Raw genomic sequence first — 21,110 nt, forward strand, 5'->3', positions numbered from 1 at the left:
TATATAAGTAGATGTAGAGCGCAACTTAAATTAGATTTTGATTTCTATATTTTACTGAGTGGCGGGTATAGTATATATAGTATATGTTACTGAAAGCTATAAAACTTACGTAAGATAATAATATTATTAAAAATCAAATATTTTATAGTTATTAATCAAGTGGGGTTGGATCTTTTTCATATATTTAATGGCGGTGTGGTGTATATATTTATATGCGTGGTTCTCTTCAGTATTGGCTCGAGAGAGAGTATCTTTCATTGTTATGGAAGCAAATAACTTTCCTTCTTCATTGAAAATAAATCTGAAAAATGTTTATTTGAACTTCTAGTGACCTTAGATTGCATCATTCGCTGCACAAGCCACTAGCATGGATAAATATATAACAGGATGAGAAACTTAGAGTTTCCCGTAACACATACTAGAGGCGCTGTTGTAGAAATTGATCGTGCTGCCATCTATATGGGGATAGAGGCGTTATTACAGCTAGCAGCGCACCACGTAACGAAAAGAGTAACTACTCCGTGCATCCAGCAGCGCACCCAAGTAGCAAAAATAATAACTAATTACACCGTGCATCTAGTAGCGCACCTGGCGGCGAAAATTTGAACCATATGGAGTAAATATTCCTCCCCCCCCCCCCCCCCAAACCCCTCAATTTAAAATAAAACTTTAAAATTTTTATTCCTCACATCATCTATCACTGAAAATTGTTATTGGAGCCAATAGTTGGAAGAGACGGTCTATTTTACACTGCCTTATAATGTAACTAATTAAAATACAGCCAAACAGGGACAGAAAATAAAACAAAACAAGGTTAGATAATTGGGATTTTATTCTTTAGGTAATAGTGTATGTTGCACTTTAAATCTGCAAAAACTAGTTACATAATTTAAATTATTATATTACTGTATACTATTTTACAATACATTCAACAACACAATTTTGACAAGGTCCAAGGTCCACTGTTTAACATACACTACATGTGCACTAGGGTTACCAGATTGTAACAATTTAAAAGCAGGTCATTTCAAATGAAAAAGAATTTTCCATATAAAAGCAGGGCATAATAGACTAACTTGATACTTGACGTGACGTCTTTTTACATTCTGTTATATAATAAGGGAATTTGTTTGTCTTTGTACAATAAAACTATTATCATGAATAGAATTAAAGTATATGGATTCTAAATTAGCTTTTACCTTATTTAATTTTCGGATTGTTAATACTTCTCTGGTGACTCGACTTGTTTGAGCAAGGATTTTACAAATTCCTCCAATGGACCCCAACTCAATAGTTACTCTCTTTTGTCCATTGGGAATTGGCAAGAAAGAAAAGCAGGACAATTTCTGATTTTTACGAACCCTGGCAGGACGCAGGACATGTCAAGCGAAATCCAGAACATCTGGTAATCCTATACACACAGATACACTTACATATTTAGTATGCAGTACATTGGTAAAGTCTATACAACAAATTGAATAATTGAAATTGTGGGGCCCAGTTGGATAAGAGAAAAAGCCACGTCTATATATTTATATTTTGGAATGCTCTGCCATCTGTGCTCGTTTACAGATGTAAATGATACTTTTTGAATAATGTGTTGTCATATAGTTTAGTCAGAACATACTCACATTCCAATGAGATATCCTACGTATCGAAATTTATGGTTTGTCCCCTTGTCTGCCTGGACCCATCAACTATTGTTTAGTCAACTGTCCAAAAACAGGTTTGGACCCTACAAGTGACACTCACGGGGCAATCAGAACAGGAGGTAATGAGTTAGAGTGGCCAATTCCTTTCCCCCCCTCCGTTACATACATCACTGACTAGATACATATTACATTAATCAGATTTCAGATACTACAAAATAATGTTTGATAATTGAAACTGTCATATTACTATCTACTATTTTGCAACACATTTTAGAACACTTTTCTAGGATCACATCTAAGGTTCTTAGACATTGTTGTTTGGCATACACATAAAGGTAGCGTATACCAAAATGTTGTGTGTACTGAGGGTCAGAGTGAAATACATGAGCTGCATCACTTACTTGCATTATGTTGGGCAGGTGAACTGAAGGTATGTTAACCCCCAACTTCCAAAGTCAAGTATCTCTCTTACATACACACACAGTACGACATACTGTAACATTGCTCCCTACAATTACACAATATATTCTGTGCGAGATCGTGCGTATTTGCTTGCTTTCCGCACAAAACCAATACGCAGTAAGTGTGAAATACCACATTCAGTATTCCCAACGTAACACACATAACAATTTCCCTCTTCTTACCGCTTAAGCGCCACATTCATTTTACTGCTTTAGGCTTTTAACATATTATTTTTAGAGACGTTTAACATAGTAATAATTATAAATTGGAAACTTACCACTGCAATTTCACCTAAATTGCAATGTTAATTATTGTTTTTAAATATTTGCAAATATTAAGTAAAGTCTACTACTCCACAAAAGTTATTGCATTCCTGATGCAAGTAACATTAAGGAAGCCGTGAAAAAATCAACAAGATTCCAGATGCCGACGTTATTACTGCAATATGTTATATAAATAATATTGTTAAAATATTAAAATGAAAAATAAATCATTACATAACCTTACCGTTTGTTTTAAGTTCGCATTTATAGACTGGGGGAAAAAAAAGACAGACGTATATCACGGCCTGCTGGAGTATAGTAAACACAGAAAACATTTTATAGCAACAATGTTGAAGATAGATATTTTGATATTCCAAAGTTGCCGTCATTAAACAGAAACCAAGATGGAGATTTCATTGCAGCTAATTAGAAATTCCTCTTTCAGGTATGTAATAAACGATCTTTGCACAAAATAATGTACGATACACGAGCGGTATGTTTGTTTTCATATTCACGGAAATTAAAAAGCTCAACTACGTTTCGCTTTTTCAATCTTTTCCTCGAACATGAAAACGTCAACATACCGCTCTTGTAACGCATATTACTATAACATTTGCTAAAAACATTTTTTTCTGGAAAAAACAAAAATAAATAAATAAAAAAAGCTATGAACTTCCCACCAATATGATATTATACCTTTTTGTTACACACAATATGAGCTATTTACACTACTTTAAAGACTCTGCCAGTTCACAGTATGCAGATGAGACATGGGTGGGTCACTACTCTAGGCAGCTGCAATCCAAGAAGATAGATGCACAAAGATGTACAGCAGTGGCAAAAAAAACGGACCGACCCTTGTAGCTGATTTCAGAGCCTTGTTCACTCCAGAACACAATAGACTGGTAACTAAGACTTTCGTGGTTCGAATCCTGCCTGGGAAGGAACCTTTTTTTTTGTTCCTTATTCAAATTTATTCCCAATACTTTTTGATTGCAGCGATATTATACTACTTAATTAACTTATTATTCCCAGAATATGAATTTTACCAGCTTATTTTCTAATGGCTTTCGAAATGGGCTACATCAGCAGTCGAGACTACAACAATTTCAATAGATTACTCGCTATCTTGTGAATGCGGGTGTGGCATGTGCAGTGGCTAATTTTGGGGACTTTGATTATTCTGTCGGTCCGAGTTTTCTTGCCACTACTGTACACTGACGTTCAAAATATCTGGCCCTACTAAACGATATTTTTTTTGGCGTAAGTATGGCTTATTTAGTTATTACTTGTATGAATATATGGTGATGATAATAGTCAGTGTTGCCAATCATACATAAATATACCTGCATTATAGAATTCAATTTTTCATCCCACTCTGCTGATTGTGAAGCAACACTGAATTTAGTGGGAAACCACTGATATTGTCAATTACGAGAATGATTTATGCTCAATCTACATAGTAATTTTTCCTGACACGTTTTTAACTGCTCCAATAATGGTACCACTTATTGAGAACTAGTGGAATTCTTCCAATTTTTGTCAATTTTTAATGTCTTTGGTTCTGACTTAATCCGTGATTGGAAAGTTTGCTTACATGGTCATATAATCATAGGCCGGATATCTTTGAACGCCAGTGTACATGTGATGCTATCAACACTGCACCTACTTTCTTCTCAGAAGAGACTCAACAATTATTTAATATCCTTAGTTTTCTCTTGAAGTCAGGACCAAAACAATGTGACTGGTTTATAAACCGAGTCGACCAATTAATCCTAGATACTATATACATATTAAACAAATGATTGAATTGGTCCTGACTACAAAGAGAAAAATTACAGTCATTCAACACATATTTTTTCATCATCTTTTTTCATCCGGTCAATATACTTTGCATACTTCCACTTGGTAATGAGTTTTGGAATAATATTCTGGGGAAATTCCACAGATAGTAACAATATATTTCTATTACAAAAAAAGAGTAATTAGAATAATGGTAGGTGCCAAATCTAGGGAATCGTGTAGGACTATTTTAAAAAAACTACAAATAATGCCCATGGCTTGTCAGTATATCTTTTCATTAATAATCTTCCTCGTATTTAATCGTGAAAACTTTGTAACTAATTCAACAGTTCATAGCATAAATACACGTCAAAAAAATGACTTTCATACTCCATCGGCAAGTCTATCGTGCTATCAAAAAGGAGTGCGTTATATGGCAGTAACAATTTTTAATAGCCTCCCTATCGATATAAAAAATGAAACTCAAAACATAAAATTATTTAGGGCCAAATTAAAGAAGTACCTAATTTCTCACGCCTTCTATTCTGTAGGTGAATTCATGACATTCAATAACGCTTCATGAAATTGATACTAAAACTTTGTGTTGTACTAGTAGACTATATTGTAAATCTCGTCTGCATATATTTCATCTAGACTGTGACTATAAATTAAGATTTTATAATAGTATTAAGTTTTTTGACTTGTTCCATATTCTAGCTGTAAGCATGTATGAATACCATGGAATGTTAATAAATACAATACAATACAATCAAATTTTTACAATGACAATTTGGTTTGAAATGTCTGCAGAATGAATTCTCCCATTCTCGGAACTGAGTGAAAACTTCGTTTCTGGGCAATGAAAGACTTCCAAAATCGTCATCAAATGCCTTGAAGTAAGTAAATATTTGATGGCTTTCACTCAGTTCTCTCTAGCTTTCTCCCAGAGTGAGAGTATTTTTACAGTGACTGCATTTATGTTTTTTGAGGAACCTTGAGCAAATGTACCCTGCAATGTAGTACACAGCATTATCGTCCTCAATACGTCCAGTATCACACTCCACATCCATTTCGACTATAGTATCAGGAGTACAATCATTGATACAGTTTACATCTGTAACAGATGACGACTCCTGAACAGCCTTGTCACTGACAGAAACACTATTCAATTTCGTCAACACATACTCAACATCTTTTTCGCAGTTACTTCTGTGTGATAACTTGGAAAGAGATGTAATGAGTGTGTGTCGAAGACCACTTTCAAGTTGTTGGACAGATGGATTTACATTGCACCCGTGCTGTTTTATGGTAGCAAATGTATTCTCCAATGCATCCTGACTCAGAAATCGAGTCCTTAATTTAGGAATGTTGTACTCAGAACTAAGCTCATCGAACAAATTCAGCAAGCTCTGAATATTAATACTCCAACCTTCAAGACAAGCTGGCTGACGCTTGCAACCCACGAATTCCAAGGACTGAATATCATTCAAAGTTTTTTTCAAAAATTCTACGTGAATGGAGTCAGGAGTTATGGCAAATCTTCTTCTTCTTCTTCTTCTTCTTCTTCTTCAGTCCCTTCTGCTGCTAAGCGTCGGGTTCGCCTCTCTCAGTCCATTTCATCCATTTTTCCCGGTCTGTACACATTCTCTTCATCTCTACCATTGTTTTTCCTTTCTGTTGGCCTATTCTTTCTATTGTATCCTCCCATTTAATCTTTGGTCTTCCTCTTCTCTTTCTTCCTTCCACTCTCATTTCCATCACCTGTTTAACCTTCCTTTCTTCTCCCATACGATATACATGTCCAAACCATTTCAACTGCCTTTCATTAATCACCTCTGTTAATGCTTTTCTCATTTTAATTTCTTCTCTTATTCTGTCAATCCTTATCCTATCTCTTCTGGTCTTTCCTACAGTTCTTCTAAGACATTTCATTTCCACTGCTGTTAATTTACTTCGATGTTTATCTAAGAGTGGTAAGCTTTCGGTACTATATTGTATTATAGGTTTAAATGGCAAATCTATATTTAAATTTATCTGTTTTCAGTTTCGTGCTGTTGAAAGTGTCAAACAGCTTGTCCATCATCTCAATGAAGTCGGTAGTATGCAGAGCACTGATAGGTAGCTTTCCCATTCCAACATATGCATGAATTGCAGTATGTACAGAATAGGAAAACACCTGTGTTGCCAGCTTAACCTTCATACGAGAAAACATTTTAGGGAAAACATGGTCCTTTGTCAGTTTAGGAACTAACTTAAGTTTTAACACATCATCATGCATATCATAGATAGTTCTAATATGTGACCAAGATACAGGTTTTTCCATGTAATTAATAATTATATATAATAAATTTTCAGTCAAATACACTTTTCAATTTGTGAGGTCAGATAATCTGTTACATCACAATATTTAATACGAAGTCACTAATATTTTCGACTTTAAAAAGTCATCTTCGGGTGCAAGACATGCAAACAATTTTTAAAAATAGGTGATAAGTTGATCTAACAATTAATAATATAGTAAGTAATGCACGTGCTGGCATTTACAATTATATAAGTTTCGTGCCTCTTGAGGTAAACTGTACATGGTAAAGCTGAACACTGATGCTAGATTCTCGTATGTATATAAGACAAGGAGAAGGCACAGCATGATATTAACTTTATACAATTAAAGGCTAATATTCTCATTAGATCATGTCATTAAAATTAAATATGTACAGTTTGATATTAACTATGTTAAAATGTTAAATATAATGTATGAATTTAAAGGAGATGGAGAAAGCTGTGATGCAAATGTTGATGGTAGAAGAGCACGCAGTCTAATTCGTCATGGTGAATGCCATAGTTGTATAGTTGTTCAGTTGTTTGCATCCAGACAAGGAGGCGTGTTTCACCCGACGTTACATGTTTTAGATTGAGTAAATGCCAGCACGTGCATTACTTACTATATTATTAATTGTTAGATCAACTTATCACCTATTTTTAAAAATTGTTTGCATCTCATGCACCTGAAGATGACTTTTTAAAGTCGAAAATATTAGTGACTTAGTATTAAATATTGTGATGTAACAGATTATCTGACCTCACAAATTGAAAAGTGTATTTGACTGAAAATTTATTATATAATTATTAATTGTATTCACACTTTTCTGAACCAACATGTCTTTCAAATTTTCCATGTAATGCAAATCATATCGCAATAAGTTGTTCCTAATGGACTTCAAAAGGTGTGGTGGATCATACATGAAATGAATTTTATTCCCATTGACTTCAAAATACGGTCTTACTGCTGAAACCCCCAATTTAGATGCCAAACTTTGATTATTTGTACCTTGATCGCATATTAAAACCTTAATATGGAACCCGATTTTGTGAAGTTCGGAAACACACAAATTGACAATGTTCAAGAGAGATGTAGCAGATATAGGACCATCAGATATCCAACAACCTATTACCTGTTTCCATCCTTTCTTAACCCCTTTAACCATTGCCATCAAACAATGGTTACCTATTTTCATGGGATATCTTGCTATTCCATCGTCAGCAAAACCCTTATCATATAAGATTTGGAGTCATAATGCTACTGCTGACGTATGGCAATTTCATCAATGATCTAGGTCAGAAAGCATGGGTAGACATAACGGCTCGGTTAGAAAAGCCAACGTACTATGGTAGGAACGATCATGATTTCAAAATCAAATGTAGGAAACAGAAAGCGGATGTAGGTAAATTCTCATTTTTACATAGAACTATAAATGATTGGAATGACCTACCTGCAGCCACAGTCTACTATATACAGTCGCGAAGCTCAATATGTAGTAAAAATGCAAACATGGGTAGTTGCCCACCACTAGGATCGCTACTATCGCCTCATCATCACAGATCTCTCCTAGCAGATGACAAAATATATTACACTTTCGTTGTCGTGTTCTTTTGGAAAAATTAACACCTTCTTTCCATTATTGAAATATTAAATGGATAAAGTTCATTCATTATTTTAATGAAGTATATTAAATTCCACCATAAACTAGAAGATACCTGCAAGAAATAGGTTAATATTATTTTTGTTTCTGCAAAATGAACTGAAATTTACTATAATCGCTTCACTCATTCAAGATTATAACGATAATGAACTATGAAACCAATAAATATTAATTCGCATTTCCCTTTACAACAATAATATAATAACAATAATAATGGAAATATGAATTAATGGGAGTAACTTACGTGTACCGGTACTTGTAATGTAGGCTTACGTAGTTAACAAAGTGAGTTGAGGTTAAGCAATAATAATCACACCAGAATTGGAAATAAAACGTGATCAATAAATTTTATTGTAATAGACTTACTTTTTCTATGTCTCTAGTAAAGTAACAAATAAAAATAACAACAAAATTAACAGCTATAATTAAAAACATATCCTTTGAAAAAAAGAAGTAGGCCTAAGTTGTCTGAAAATGTACAGTTATTCAAGGAATCAGCTGATACAGACGTAGAATTAGTGCAAAGCTTTTGTTTCTCAGCTGCAGGTAATAACAGAACAGGTTTATTTGAAACATCAAATAAAGTTGGAACTGCATTCCAGATTAATTTATTTTTGTTTTCATTCATGAATTGTGTGTTTTCGAAATGAAGAGAGCAAAACTTTATATTATTATAAAGATATGCTTCATTCTTTGTCATTAGATCTTCCCTCCTGCTGTTTATTAACCACTTTTTGCATCTAGAAGTAAAATAAGAAATAGATGTTAGGATTTTTCTTCACAAGCATCAAGGCGAAATAAGCAACGACCTAGCACTTGATGGAAATATGACTCAGTCCACTCTAAATCCTAAGTCGACCGTGGACAGTCTATTGTTTCTAGTTGCTAACCGCTTGGAGCGCTTTATTGCGAGATTTGCAAAAAATCACCTCAAGCTTCGCGACTGTATATAGTAGACTGTGCTGCAGCGGTCTTTGAGGGCTGTTCTTCCTTAAGGAGATTCAAGAATAATTTAAAAAGTTATGTATAAAGTGCAAATTAAAATTAAGGCGACATTTAACATTTAATTTTTTAAGGTGACATGTATTTATTTAGCCTGACGAGTTACTTCCTTGGTTTGAATTGTAAATTATTTAAAAATAGCGTGTAAGAGGGTCTTAGACTAGAATGTTTAGTTTAAATGTAGTTCTGTTTATAAGTATGCATAAGGGTGTAATTATTTGACTTATTTGAACTGTTGTATCAGTGAAGCGAGGTGAGTCAGTGAAGTTATGGTTTTACAGTGCAGTGAATAGTTCCAATCAGTGATAATTTATAGCGTCAATGAAATGTGTTCTATAGTGTCAGTGAAATGTGTGCTAAAGTGTCAGTGAAATGCGTCATAGTGCCACTACAGTGAGTGAGATGAGAATAAAGTGAAAGACTATTGAAACTTATGTAGGGCCTGTACATAATAATGTAGGTTGTAATGTAAAATAAAGTATTTTATTTATGTTGTATTATTATTGTGTTAAATTATATTGTGTATTCTTATTGTATTGTGTATAAAACTGTAGGCCTATTGTGTATTGTATAATTGTATTGTGTATTGTAAATATTGCTTATCATTTCTTTATTGTGTATTGTTTATATTGTGTATACCACTGCCACCGGGTGCATGCCCACTTGCAGTGTAAATAAATACATACATACATACATAGATCAGAGAACATACATTCTCTGATCTGTCAGACAGAGGCCCTGCAGCAAGTGACTTAACAATTGTCAAAACAGGCTGCATCAGACCTGGCTCAATGTCTATTTTGTTCCGATAACTTTGAAGTGTCTTGATACTGGGCAATAGGAAAAGTTTTTTCATAAAATTATACCCTTTAGGACTGTGATAAAATAATGACAAAGAAAAATCTTTCATGACGTCAATCCATCTATATCCATGTTTATGAATTTTTCTCATCTGCACCTGTGCCTCGTATATCTTTTGAACAATTGTTGGCAGTTGAGATGATGTGGCCATTGGCCCCCTTCTCCTTCCAACTTGATCCGAAATTCTGTCTTCTTCGACTTCTTGCAATTTTTTCTCCAGTCTCTTCACCTTTGCTTTCAGAACTACCATTTTTAGTTTGTTGCTCCTGGGTGAAGATGAGAAGTGAGGACTGGAGAAAAGTTTTCGTTTTGCAACACCAGGACCTAAAGATTACGAAATTAACTTCCGATTAATCTAATTGCTGGGACCTATTTTAAATAAAAAATGAAACGTGACAACACCTTTAGCCTTGTTAAGTTAATGCAGGCCTAACAAAAGGCATGCAAGCTATGGATATATAACATTCTACAAATTTGACAATACATCAAAATGTGATCAATATTTACCAAGTTTGGAAGGAGGTGTAGCTGAAGCTGAAGGAAACTGTTCCATCATGGATGTATTCATGCCAGTACCTAAGGAAAGAAATGATAAATTAAATTGAAGCAATAATTGAACAGACTTTGTGCTCCATTCATTTCAAAATGCTCTTAACTGTACAAATTATAAGTCATATAAATGTTAAGTAACAGTAACAATCCAAAAGTTTAATGCTGCAACAAATTTGATTGTGTTAATCTGAATTGTTCGTTGTAATGTAATATAAAATATTTTTGTGCTAATAGGCTGGGCCGTAGAGGACAACTGACCTAACAGAAAGGGATAATCAGCAGAGGTGTTGGGATATTAAAGAGAAGTCAGTAAGAGGGAATGATGGTGTACTTCATATAACAAGATAAACACCCTACCCTGTAGTTAAGAGGATTTGTTATTATTAGCTATTGTAAAAGAATGAAGTATGAAAACTGCAGACATATGGCAGGGGGCAATTTACTTGGCTGCAAAAGGCCATCTGTCGGATACAGGGGGGAGAGCCATTAATCCTTCCCATTGAAGGCTTTAAGGAACCAACCTGGACAAATACCCAATGTCCCATCCCTACCTTCCCGTGGTGCAGCTGTTAGTAAGCATAATTTTACGAGCTGAACTAAAGGGAGGGGCTACTCATCCATTAGCACTGGTCAGCTTGATGAGTTATTGACTGAATTTGGTATAATTTTCCTCTATCCAATACCTAATTCCCTCCTTACCCTTTCCTATCCAGTTCTCTGACTGAACTCTTACTTTCTTTGACCCCGACGGCATTAGAGCATTCGAGGCCTAGGGGTTCATTTCCCTTTCCTTCCTCCTCTTTCTACTTTTCTGTTCCTAGTGCTGACCTGCTATGGCACTAAAATCGTCCTCCAGTGGCTTAAGGAGGGAAAGCTGGTGATCAACAAGATCTCCCAGCTAGGTCCAATGGACCCGTCGACCAACAACAGGTGTGGTCCTCCAGACATTCTGGGGGTTGTGTGTGAATGAAGTAGCCACCAAAACGTTAAAATATGGTGTTCACTTAAATCGGCTACAACTTGCCATTTAACGCCAATATGAAATGAGTACCATTAAGGTAAAATTATCCAGAGGTAAAATAGTCCCCCAATCGGATCTCCAGCCGGGGACTACTTTAATGGTACAGAATCAATTAAACATCTTACAATGGAATGCTGGTGGTATAACATCAGCCAAGAAGACTGAACTAGCCAATATACTCTCAGATAATAATATAGATATCTTCCTTATTGGGTTTTCCCTCAACCCAATATGAGCAAATGCTGGGTAACTTTCGGGGCTGGACCCCGGACTCATTTCACCGGCATTATCATCTTCATCTCATTCAGACGCTAAATAACCGAAGATGTTGATAAAGCGTCGTAAAATAACCTACTAAAATAAAATCTTCCTTATTCAAGAAGCAAACCTTAATGCTGACCAATTAAAATATTTTAATTTTAAAGGTTTTAATATGAAACTGTTATCCAAAGGTAGACAGATCAGTTGTGGAATTCTCGCAGGTACATCAAAGAAATTAATTACAAATTTTCAAATCATAAAAGAAATGGATAATCAAGACAAATTAGAACTAGTAAAAATTGAAGTATGGAAAAATCAACAACATTTCAATATCTACAGTGCCTATAACCCACCTAATAATCCCCTTGATCTAACTTCGTTTGATATACAACCTAAAACTATCATAATTGGTGACTTTAATGCCCACTCCCAACTTTGGGGCTACTATAATGTAAACCAACCTGGAAAAATGATCATGGACCTCCTAAATACTACAACCGCAGAACTTGTCTGCAGAAAAGAAGATCCCCCTACTTTCATTCATTATTCTGGTTCTGGTACAAATCCAGTCTTATTACTAGTAACATCAGATATCCATCACGAAACCAAGAAAAAAATAATTGAAGACCCTGGATCTGGCCATAGAGTCATCATTGCTTCTATCCATCTCTACCAAAACCGAAGACAGGAACCCTACAATAACAAAACAACATGGAACTTTAAGAAAGCGAATTGGAAACTATTTACAACAGAACTCGACGAACACCTCAAGGTCAACACACCACTAATGGAAAATACAAACTCAGATAGATTGAACAAATATTTCTGTGAATCTCTTCTTAAAATTGCAAAAAAAAAAACCCCATTACACGAGGAAAACCAAAAAAATACACCCATTCTGGACAGAAAACCTGAATTTATTGAAACAAGATAGAGATAAAGCAAGAACCAAAGCAGAAAATAGCAAAACACCAGAAGATACTCAAGATTGGAGGAAGAAGACTGCCATTCTTAAAAAAGCAATCATAACAGCAAAAAAGAACAGTTTCAATAAATTTCTTGAAAATATTAATTACAGAACCGATAGCACTAAAACATATAAATTTCTGAAGAATATTTCCAATACACAGGAAAATACTAGCCAACCTATTATTCATAATAACAAAACACTAACAGATAGTAGAGATATAGCAAACACATTTAATAAACACTACTCAAACTCTCACAGATTACATCCCAATATCAAAAAAACTGACAAATTTATCAAAAGAGAATTACATAAAAATAATAAAAACAATATTACTAGTACAAAACCTGAAATATTTCATCAAAATTTTACTTCCAAAGAATTAACTCTAGCTATACAAAATTTAAAAACCAAGAAATCTCCTGGCCCCGACAACATTCATTCCAAATTTTTTAAACATCTGAGGGAAAAAGCCAAGTCTGTACTTTTATCCATTTTCAATTTATCATGGAACACCTCAATTCCTGCAGGTTGGAAAAAGCAATCATTGTACCAATTCACAAAAAAGGGAAACCTGCTCATGATGTTAATAGTTATCGACCAATAGCACTATTAAGCATGATAGCAAAAACCATGGAGTCCATGATCTCCAACAGATTAACTTGGTATTTAGAATCCCAAAATCTTTTATCACCAAGACAAGCCGGTTTTCGAAAACTACTCTCTACCAATGAACAAGTCATATGCCTCGGCCAGGAAATAAAAGACAGTTTTAACAAGAAAGCAGATACCTTGGCAATATTTATTGACTTTCAGTTAGCATATGACTCTGTTTGGAGAAATAAATTATTACTAAAACTCCAGAAATTAGGTATCTCCAGCAATATGTTCAGATGGATATCAGAATTCCTTAGTCAAAGATTCATTGCCACTAAATTCAATAACTCACTTTCTAGTTACAGACAAACGTATCGAGGTCTACCTCAAGGTGCTGTCCTCAGCACAACTTTATTCAATATTTATATAAATGACTTACCCTCCCTATTAGAGGAATCAAACATGAAAACAGCACTATTTGCAGATGATATAGTTTTGTGGACTTCCGGATCTTACAGACATAGAGACAAAATTCAAAATTCTGCTCTTAAAGCTCTAAATCAACTACATGAATGGAATACATCAAATTTCATGACACTCAATTTAAGCAAAAGTAACTACCAAATATTTTCACTCGGTAAAAAAGAAAGAGAATTCAATATCCAATGCAATGGCCAACACCTTCCCAGGACTTATGAATCCAAATATCTTGGAATTATTTTCGATAGTAAGTTAACATGGAGCAACCATTTCTGAAAAAGCTCGTAAAAGATTCTCCCTTCTAAAAAGACTAGCAGGAAAGAAATGGGGATGCTCTAGGAATACCTTGAACACTACATACAAAATGTTTATACAGCCAGTGCTGACATCTGAGGAGAAATTTTAATTACTTCACCTTTCATAAACGACATAGAATATGTTCAAAACCAAGCTCTCAGACCATTACTGGTGGAATCAAAACAACTCCAATAGATTCTATGAGATTCCTCACTAATATTAACAGCCTCAAAATGACAATAGAAGAAAAAGCACTGATTCAATATGAAAAACTTATCAGATTACCAGGAAAACAATTGGCATTCATACAGTCCTCTCTGTATATTGAAAACTTAAAAAAGTTTCATATCCATTGTTCAAGAATTAAAACAGAAAATCAATATCCCGAATTTAAAAGAAAACTTACAAATTAAACCAAACCCTTTAACTCTATTAAATATAGAATATAATCTAAATTTAACAGAAGAAATACTGAAATCAGAAGTAAACACTGAAATACTGAAACAATTGTCTTTAGAGACAATTAATATTAGGTACCCTCCACAAAACTGGCTTCATTTATACACCGACGGATCCTTGATCTCCAGAGAACGAGGTGCTGGTGCAGGTGTTACGTGCTGTCTCTTCTCACTTATAGATCTCTTGGATAAGGAACAACAAGTTTTGATGGAGAAATCGTTACAATAAGTGAAAGTCTCAGGACTCTTCTATGCCACATCAATAAATTTAAGAATGCAGTTATATTGTCAGACTCCAAAGCAGCTATTCTATCAATAGTCTCAAAACACACACCTTCATCTCAAACAGCAGAAATAACTAAAATGCTCTCTCAATTAATATCACTCAATAAAAGAATTGTTTTCCAATGGATACCATCCCATTGTGGAATCCTGGGAAACGAGAATGCGGATGCTTTAGCAAAGAAGGGCAGCACTGCTGTTACTAACAGACCTGTTACTAAATCTACGTATTACTCTGTGAAGAGATTTATTAAATCTACATACTTAGACTTCAACAAAGAAAATTTGATAACTCACTCCCAAGGGAAAAAATGGAACTCTCTGCATCAAAATCCACAGTTAATTCCCGATTTACCACGAAAATCGTCTGTAGCTGCATTTAGATTGGCAACAGGCCATGATTTTTTGGCCAAACATCTGCACAGAATTGGAATATATCAGTCCCCTAACTGCCCATTGTGCAACTCAAACCAAGAAATGGATTCGGAACACCTCAAAATCTGTGCTTCACTGGCTGGTCATGATAATATCTTTGAAAAATATTGGAGTGCAAGAGGTCAAATGACTTTATTGTCAAACGCCTGGCATTAGAAAACAACAACAACAATTTACTTAAATGATTACTAGCATGTTACCAGGCTTACAAGACAGTATCGCTTACCTTCAGCTGTGGGAACCACATTGAATAGGAGCGATGGTTGCTGATAGCCCCTCAGTTGTTCACCAATCATACTGTTCCCTGTGATAATCACAAAAAAACGAAACATAATTAATTATGTATTTTGAAACATGTAATGTAAGAACAGCTGATGAGGAACTAAGGCATTCCTTGAAATCCATAAACTTGACTAAGTGGAATAATTACCTTGTTGGCATGCATCTTTATTCATCCCGGCATATGCCGTCGAAGCAGTAATCTTTGAAGCTGGAGTGCTCATAGGAGCAGGAATTGTTTGAGGCATAGCTGCCAAGCCTGCAGCCTGCTCAGTTGCAGCTTGTAAACCTATGAGACTATGCGTACCTGAAAATAAAGAAAAGAGTAATGAAATCGGAAATTTTAAACATGAATGACATAAAAAGGATAAACTCCAGAACATGGATTGCACCCTTTCCCTCTTACTTCAAAATTCCAACCTTGTGCACACAAAATAAATTATTGGCACTGAAAAGTGCCTTTTCGTAAATATAATGATGTGCATTCGACAAACACAGACAAATCTGCTCTTTTTAGTAGTTTAAGACATAATTTGGTAGATGCAATCCATGTTCTAAAATTTTGGTAATTTCATAGAATATATTGGTTGACTATAGTATGTATTACCAACATTTTTATTTCAGAGTTAAATGTTAGTGATCTTTTAGTGACTTTTACATGTTAGTTCCAGGTTTTTTATACTAGGTGCTGCCGTGTTTTTCTTTTAATTTGATTGGTTATAGTTGTCATTTGTTCTAGAATTTTCGTTAATTTTGAATGGATAATGACGTTATCAGTTGTTCTTGGTTGTTTGACGTGAAGTGGTGTTATGTTGTGTCTGATGGCTAAAGCAATTGAAAGTTTGTCATTTTATGATTTTCTTTCGATTTGATTGGTTATAGTTGTAATTTATTCTAGAATTTTCATTAATCTTTAATGGATAATGACGTTGTCAGTTGTTCCTGGTTGTTTGACGTGAGTGATGTTACAATGTAGATTTGTCTGCATTTCTCGAATCCGCATCATCATGCTTACGAAAAGGCACTTTTCAGTGCCAATTAATTTATATTGTGTGCACAAGGTTGGAATTTTGAAGTAAGAGGAAAGGAAGGAATCCGTGTTCTGAAATTATCTATTAAATTTTGTGTCGATTTTGGTTTAGTTCTTTCGCTGGTGATTAAGGATTGTGTTGAATGTTGAGGAGAAAACTGTTTTTCTGTGGTTTAAAGGAATTATTTACTGAATTTTCTGTACATGTTAAGGTGTAATAAGTGTTCGAAGAGAATTTCATTCAGTGTAAAGACGTGATTTATTTATGCAAAGTTGACTGTACGACAAAGTGTTGGTTTAGTTCTTTGTTGCCTGCATGGTTTAAGTTTAGATTGCCTTAAAGCCTGTGTCATTTATACTGGAAGTGAAGTGGTTGTCGATGAAGACGTCAATGAGAATTGAATTTTATTTGATAAGGTGATAAATTATTATGTTTTGTTTTGTGTTTTTGGGGGTAAAGTGCGGACGAAAACTACCAGAAAAGTACTACCAACTATGAAGTTCGAATGCCACGAAACGCCAAAAAAAAATCAAAGGCGAAAAATTAAATATATTTTCATTTTTTGGAGGGCTTGTTCTTCTTTAAAAATACGAATATATATTTGATTTTTCATCTTTGATTTTGCGATGTTTGGTGACATTTGGACTTCATAGTTGGCAGAACGTTTTTGGTAGTTTTCGTCAGCCATGTTGGATTTTGCCCGTCTTCTAGGAAATTACCAAAATTTTCCCCATAAAAACATTGCTAGTGTACTAATTACCTTCAGCAGGTGCAGAATCAATCTTCGCCCTCCTAGCATACGTCCGCAAAGTCTTGTGATGCCTGAAAGTTGGGGTAGACGCCAGCGATAAGGTCGCTCGAGGCATAACTCGGCTAGATGGTGGACTCCGGATTTTAGGGTTGGATGGCACCACTAATCCATTAGCATGAACAGTGGGCACTGCAGTTTGCTTAAGTATCACTCTTTGTGAAGAGCTATAATAGTCAGACTCAATGAAGTGGTCCATGCAGATTCTCAAGCTGTGTGTGTGGCATCTGCGGCAACTCGATACTGGTCCTCTAGCCCACAAAATCGGAGCCACTTCCAACACCTAAAGCAATGGATTACAATTACTAATGAGATAAAGTAGAAGAAATATTGAACAGAAATCATGCAAAAAAAAAAATTGGGGAAAAAATAATAACTTATCTGCTGCATTTGTGTTATTTTATGAGATGTCTAATGCGCATCACTAGGTAGTGAGTGACCATAGGAAAACTGGTAGCAGCAACAGATATTGGGTACAAACTAAATTAAATATTAGGCCTATTATTATTATTATTATTATTATTATTATTAAACATGATTGGGAATTTCTCCAGAATGGCTAACTACACCAAAGAAGGCATAATTTTATTTTCCATAACTGTGAGATGTTTATACTGAAAACCACGTGGTTTTAGTTTACAGTCATGTGGCCTAATGCTACAATTCAGGTTTACGAGGTTTCATTTTCAGCCTTCTTGCTCTTTTTTCGTCAATATTTCACATTTCATTACAGTTTGACTGAATTTCGGAACCATCTAAATTTATATTCCTACCACAGTCTACTATATACAATCGCGAAGCTTGAGGTGTTTTTTTTTTGCAAATCTCGTGATAAAGTGCTCCAAGCGGTTAGCAACTAGAAACAATAGACTGTCCATGGTCGACTTTCGACTGTGTCGTATTTCTATCGAGTGCTAGCTCGTTGCGTATTTCACAATTCACATTGATGCTTGTGAAATGTTCGTTATTGGTTGTAATGAAAATGTTAATGGCTAAAATATAATAATTGGAATAATAATATGGGACAAGGAGGAGACGTTTGTAGTGCTATATATTGTAGCAACAGTAAGAGAAAGAGGCCAGAGTTATCCTTTTTCCGATTTCCGAAAGATTCCTGGGTTTCCACAAGAATGCTGTGCAAAAACAAAACTCTTAATTTTGAAGTTCTTTGTGACTGTTAGAATCGTGTTAGAATACATTATATCCTTAAATTTCGCAATGAAATGTTTCAGTCTAACCGAAAGGACATTAGATACCGGTTAAAGTTCTGTCACTTATAGGCTGCTAAATTTCCAGAGAAATAAAGGTTAGGTCTACTTTTTTTTTTCAGAGGATATATTTTTAATTGTAGCTATTAATTTTGTTATTATTTTTATGTGTTATTTTACTAAAGACGAGAAAAATTATGTTTGTTTTAATGAAATTTATTGATCACGTTTTATTTTCAATTCTGGTGGGATTATTATTGCTTAGGCCAATTTTTTTTTCGAAGGATATGTTTTTAATTATGGCTGTTAATTTTGTTGTTATTTTTATTTGTTGCTTTACTAGAGACGTAGAAAAAGTCTGTTACAATCAAATTTATTGGTCACGTTTTATTTCCAATTCTGGTGTGATTATTATTGCTTAACCTCATCGCACTTTGTTACCTACGTAAGCCTACACTACAAGTACCGGTACACGTAAGTTAGTCCATTAATTCATATTTCCATTATTATTGTTGTAAAGGGAAATTGAAATTAATATTTATTGGTTTCATAGTTAATTATCGCTATAATCTTGAATGAGTGAAGCTATTATGGTAAATTTCAATTCGTTTTGCACAATCAAAAATTATATATAAAATTTCTTGCAGGTATCTTCGAGTTTATGGTGGAATTTAATATATTTCATTAAAATAATAAATTAACTTCATGCATTTCATATTTCAATAATGGAAGGAAGGTGTTAATTTTTCCAAAAGAACACGACAACGAAAGTGTAACATATTTTCCGTCTGCTAGGAGAGAGATCTGCGATGCTGAGGCGATAGTAGCGATCCTAGTGGTGGGCAACTACCCATGTTTGCATTTTTACTACAGGTACGTTCCAACAGCAGTCAGGAACCGTCCGTAACCATCGTGAGCATGCGCAGTACAGAAAAAGCGTTCCAACACAATCCGAACCAGTCCTGAACCGGAAACATGTACTGCAGTCGGGCGTTCCAACAAGCTTTTGACACGGGTTCGGAACGGTCAGAAATAGTCCGTGGATTGAGGCATGTACGGAAGAGTACGAGAGACGCGCATGCGCATAAGCTCACCAACGTCTTCTGGATACTGAAGAAAGACATGATCGACTGTTCACATCAATGAGGTTAAAGATGAAAAGTGACAGTGCAGCCGAATAATAAAACTAGAGATTTAATTTAAAATTTCGCCAAAAAGAAAGGGAATGGAAATTATTTGGGTATTGAAATAGTTAATTACAATTTCAACATGTAGATTTGATTAAAAGTATAATAAATAACGTACATACATTAATAATTAAAAAAAAAAAATAACTTTTTTTAGATGAGAGTCCGTCAGTACACGACATTGAATCAGCGGAATTCTTGCCTTCCATATTTTTTTGTCATCTTTTTATAGAAAATGATCGAAATTCTATTTTCTGCAATTAGAATTAACTGCAAAACGATAATAATAAGCATCCCGTTCTTAGCAAAGATGATCACAGTTATAGCATCTCTGGATTTAGTACATAACGATCCGCGAAAGCGTTCCAACAGCGTCCAGTCCAGTTTCAATCCCATAGCAGATGCTCAACTAGCGCATGCGCATAAGATGGTACGGGAACCGTACATGAACTGATCCATGAACTGCTTGTTGGAACGAACCTTACATATTGAGCTTCGCGACTGTATATAGTAGACTGTGCTCCTACTATAATCCTAAATAAATTAGCAGAAAGCAATGCACAGCTCGTCTAACCTACCTCACCAAAAAGTACATTGTTTTCAAGTGTAAGGTTTAGGTTACACAGGACACAATAATAATACTAAAGCTTACCTCATAGGTTCCTGAGGAAAATAGAAAAAATGCTTCCCTCCCACAGTATTAACAGTCTTGCATCCAGGCGCAGAGCACCTTCCTCGAATCTTTCCCATGTTTCTGGCGTCCATCCATCTTGCCTTCATAGCGCTGTTGGCTGGTCATCGGCCAACGTACTACTTCGTATCGGAAAGTAGAGAACGCTGGTTCTCACGTAGTTCTATGATTTACCACCTACGACGTCGGGCGCTGATCACCTAATTTCAGAATACCAAGTGATGACCGCAGTTTCGCATCCTATTATATATTTATATTTATCCATGGAGTCGCGTAAAGCTTTCGTTCCAAGGTGCAGTGGTTAGTACACGGCACAGACAAATAACAGAAAGATATGCAGCTCAATGCTAAAACAATGCCAACATAGGCTGCCAGGACGACCGTAGAGCCATCTGTAGTTTTTTTTTTTGTAAGCATTTTACCACCCACCTCTATTTGTTGTGTCGGTAACTACGTTCACTACTATGCCAAGCCATTCTATTTACTAGTTCAGAATGAATTATTTCTTTTAAAACACTTCACTTTTGGTGAAAATGTTTGAATGCAAATTTTAT

The 21,110-nt window shown here is 35.0% G+C and overlaps 1 protein-coding gene across 2 annotated transcripts; it reads right to left on the minus strand.

Moving 5' to 3' along the window:
* Positions 1-797: 797 nt before the first annotated feature.
* LOC138712557 (uncharacterized) lies at positions 798-20,653 on the minus strand. Of its 2 annotated transcripts, XM_069844481.1 has the most exons (6): positions 20,518-20,653; positions 17,423-17,753; positions 15,783-15,938; positions 15,579-15,656; positions 10,510-10,578; positions 798-10,326 (listed from the first exon to the last, which is right to left on the minus strand). In XM_069844481.1, the coding sequence occupies exons 2-6, from the start codon at positions 17,667-17,669 to the stop codon at positions 9,752-9,754; spliced, it is 1,125 nt and encodes a 374-aa protein (XP_069700582.1). In that variant the 5' UTR covers positions 17,670-17,753; positions 20,518-20,653; the 3' UTR covers positions 798-9,751. The 2 variants fall into 2 exon arrangements, with proteins under 2 accessions (XP_069700582.1, XP_069700583.1); XM_069844482.1 differs by lacking the exon at positions 10,510-10,578.
* Positions 20,654-21,110: the final 457 nt, after the last annotated feature.

Source organism: Periplaneta americana, chromosome 13, assembly GCF_040183065.1.
Source record: "Periplaneta americana isolate PAMFEO1 chromosome 13, P.americana_PAMFEO1_priV1, whole genome shotgun sequence".
In the NCBI taxonomy this organism is placed as follows: Eukaryota; Metazoa; Arthropoda; class Insecta; order Blattodea; family Blattidae; genus Periplaneta; species Periplaneta americana.

Coding starts and splice junctions, on each gene's coding strand:
- LOC138712557 (XM_069844481.1), bottom strand. CDS start 17,669: ATGGACCACTTCATTGAGTCTGACTATTATAGCTCTTCACAAAGAGTG. Junction 15,657..15,782: donor TAAAGATGCATGCCAACAAG/GTAATTATTCCA, acceptor TGATTATCACAG/GGAACAGTATGATTGGTGAA. Junction 10,327..10,509: donor TACACCTCCTTCCAAACTTG/GTAAATATTGAT, acceptor CGTAATCTTTAG/GTCCTGGTGTTGCAAAACGA.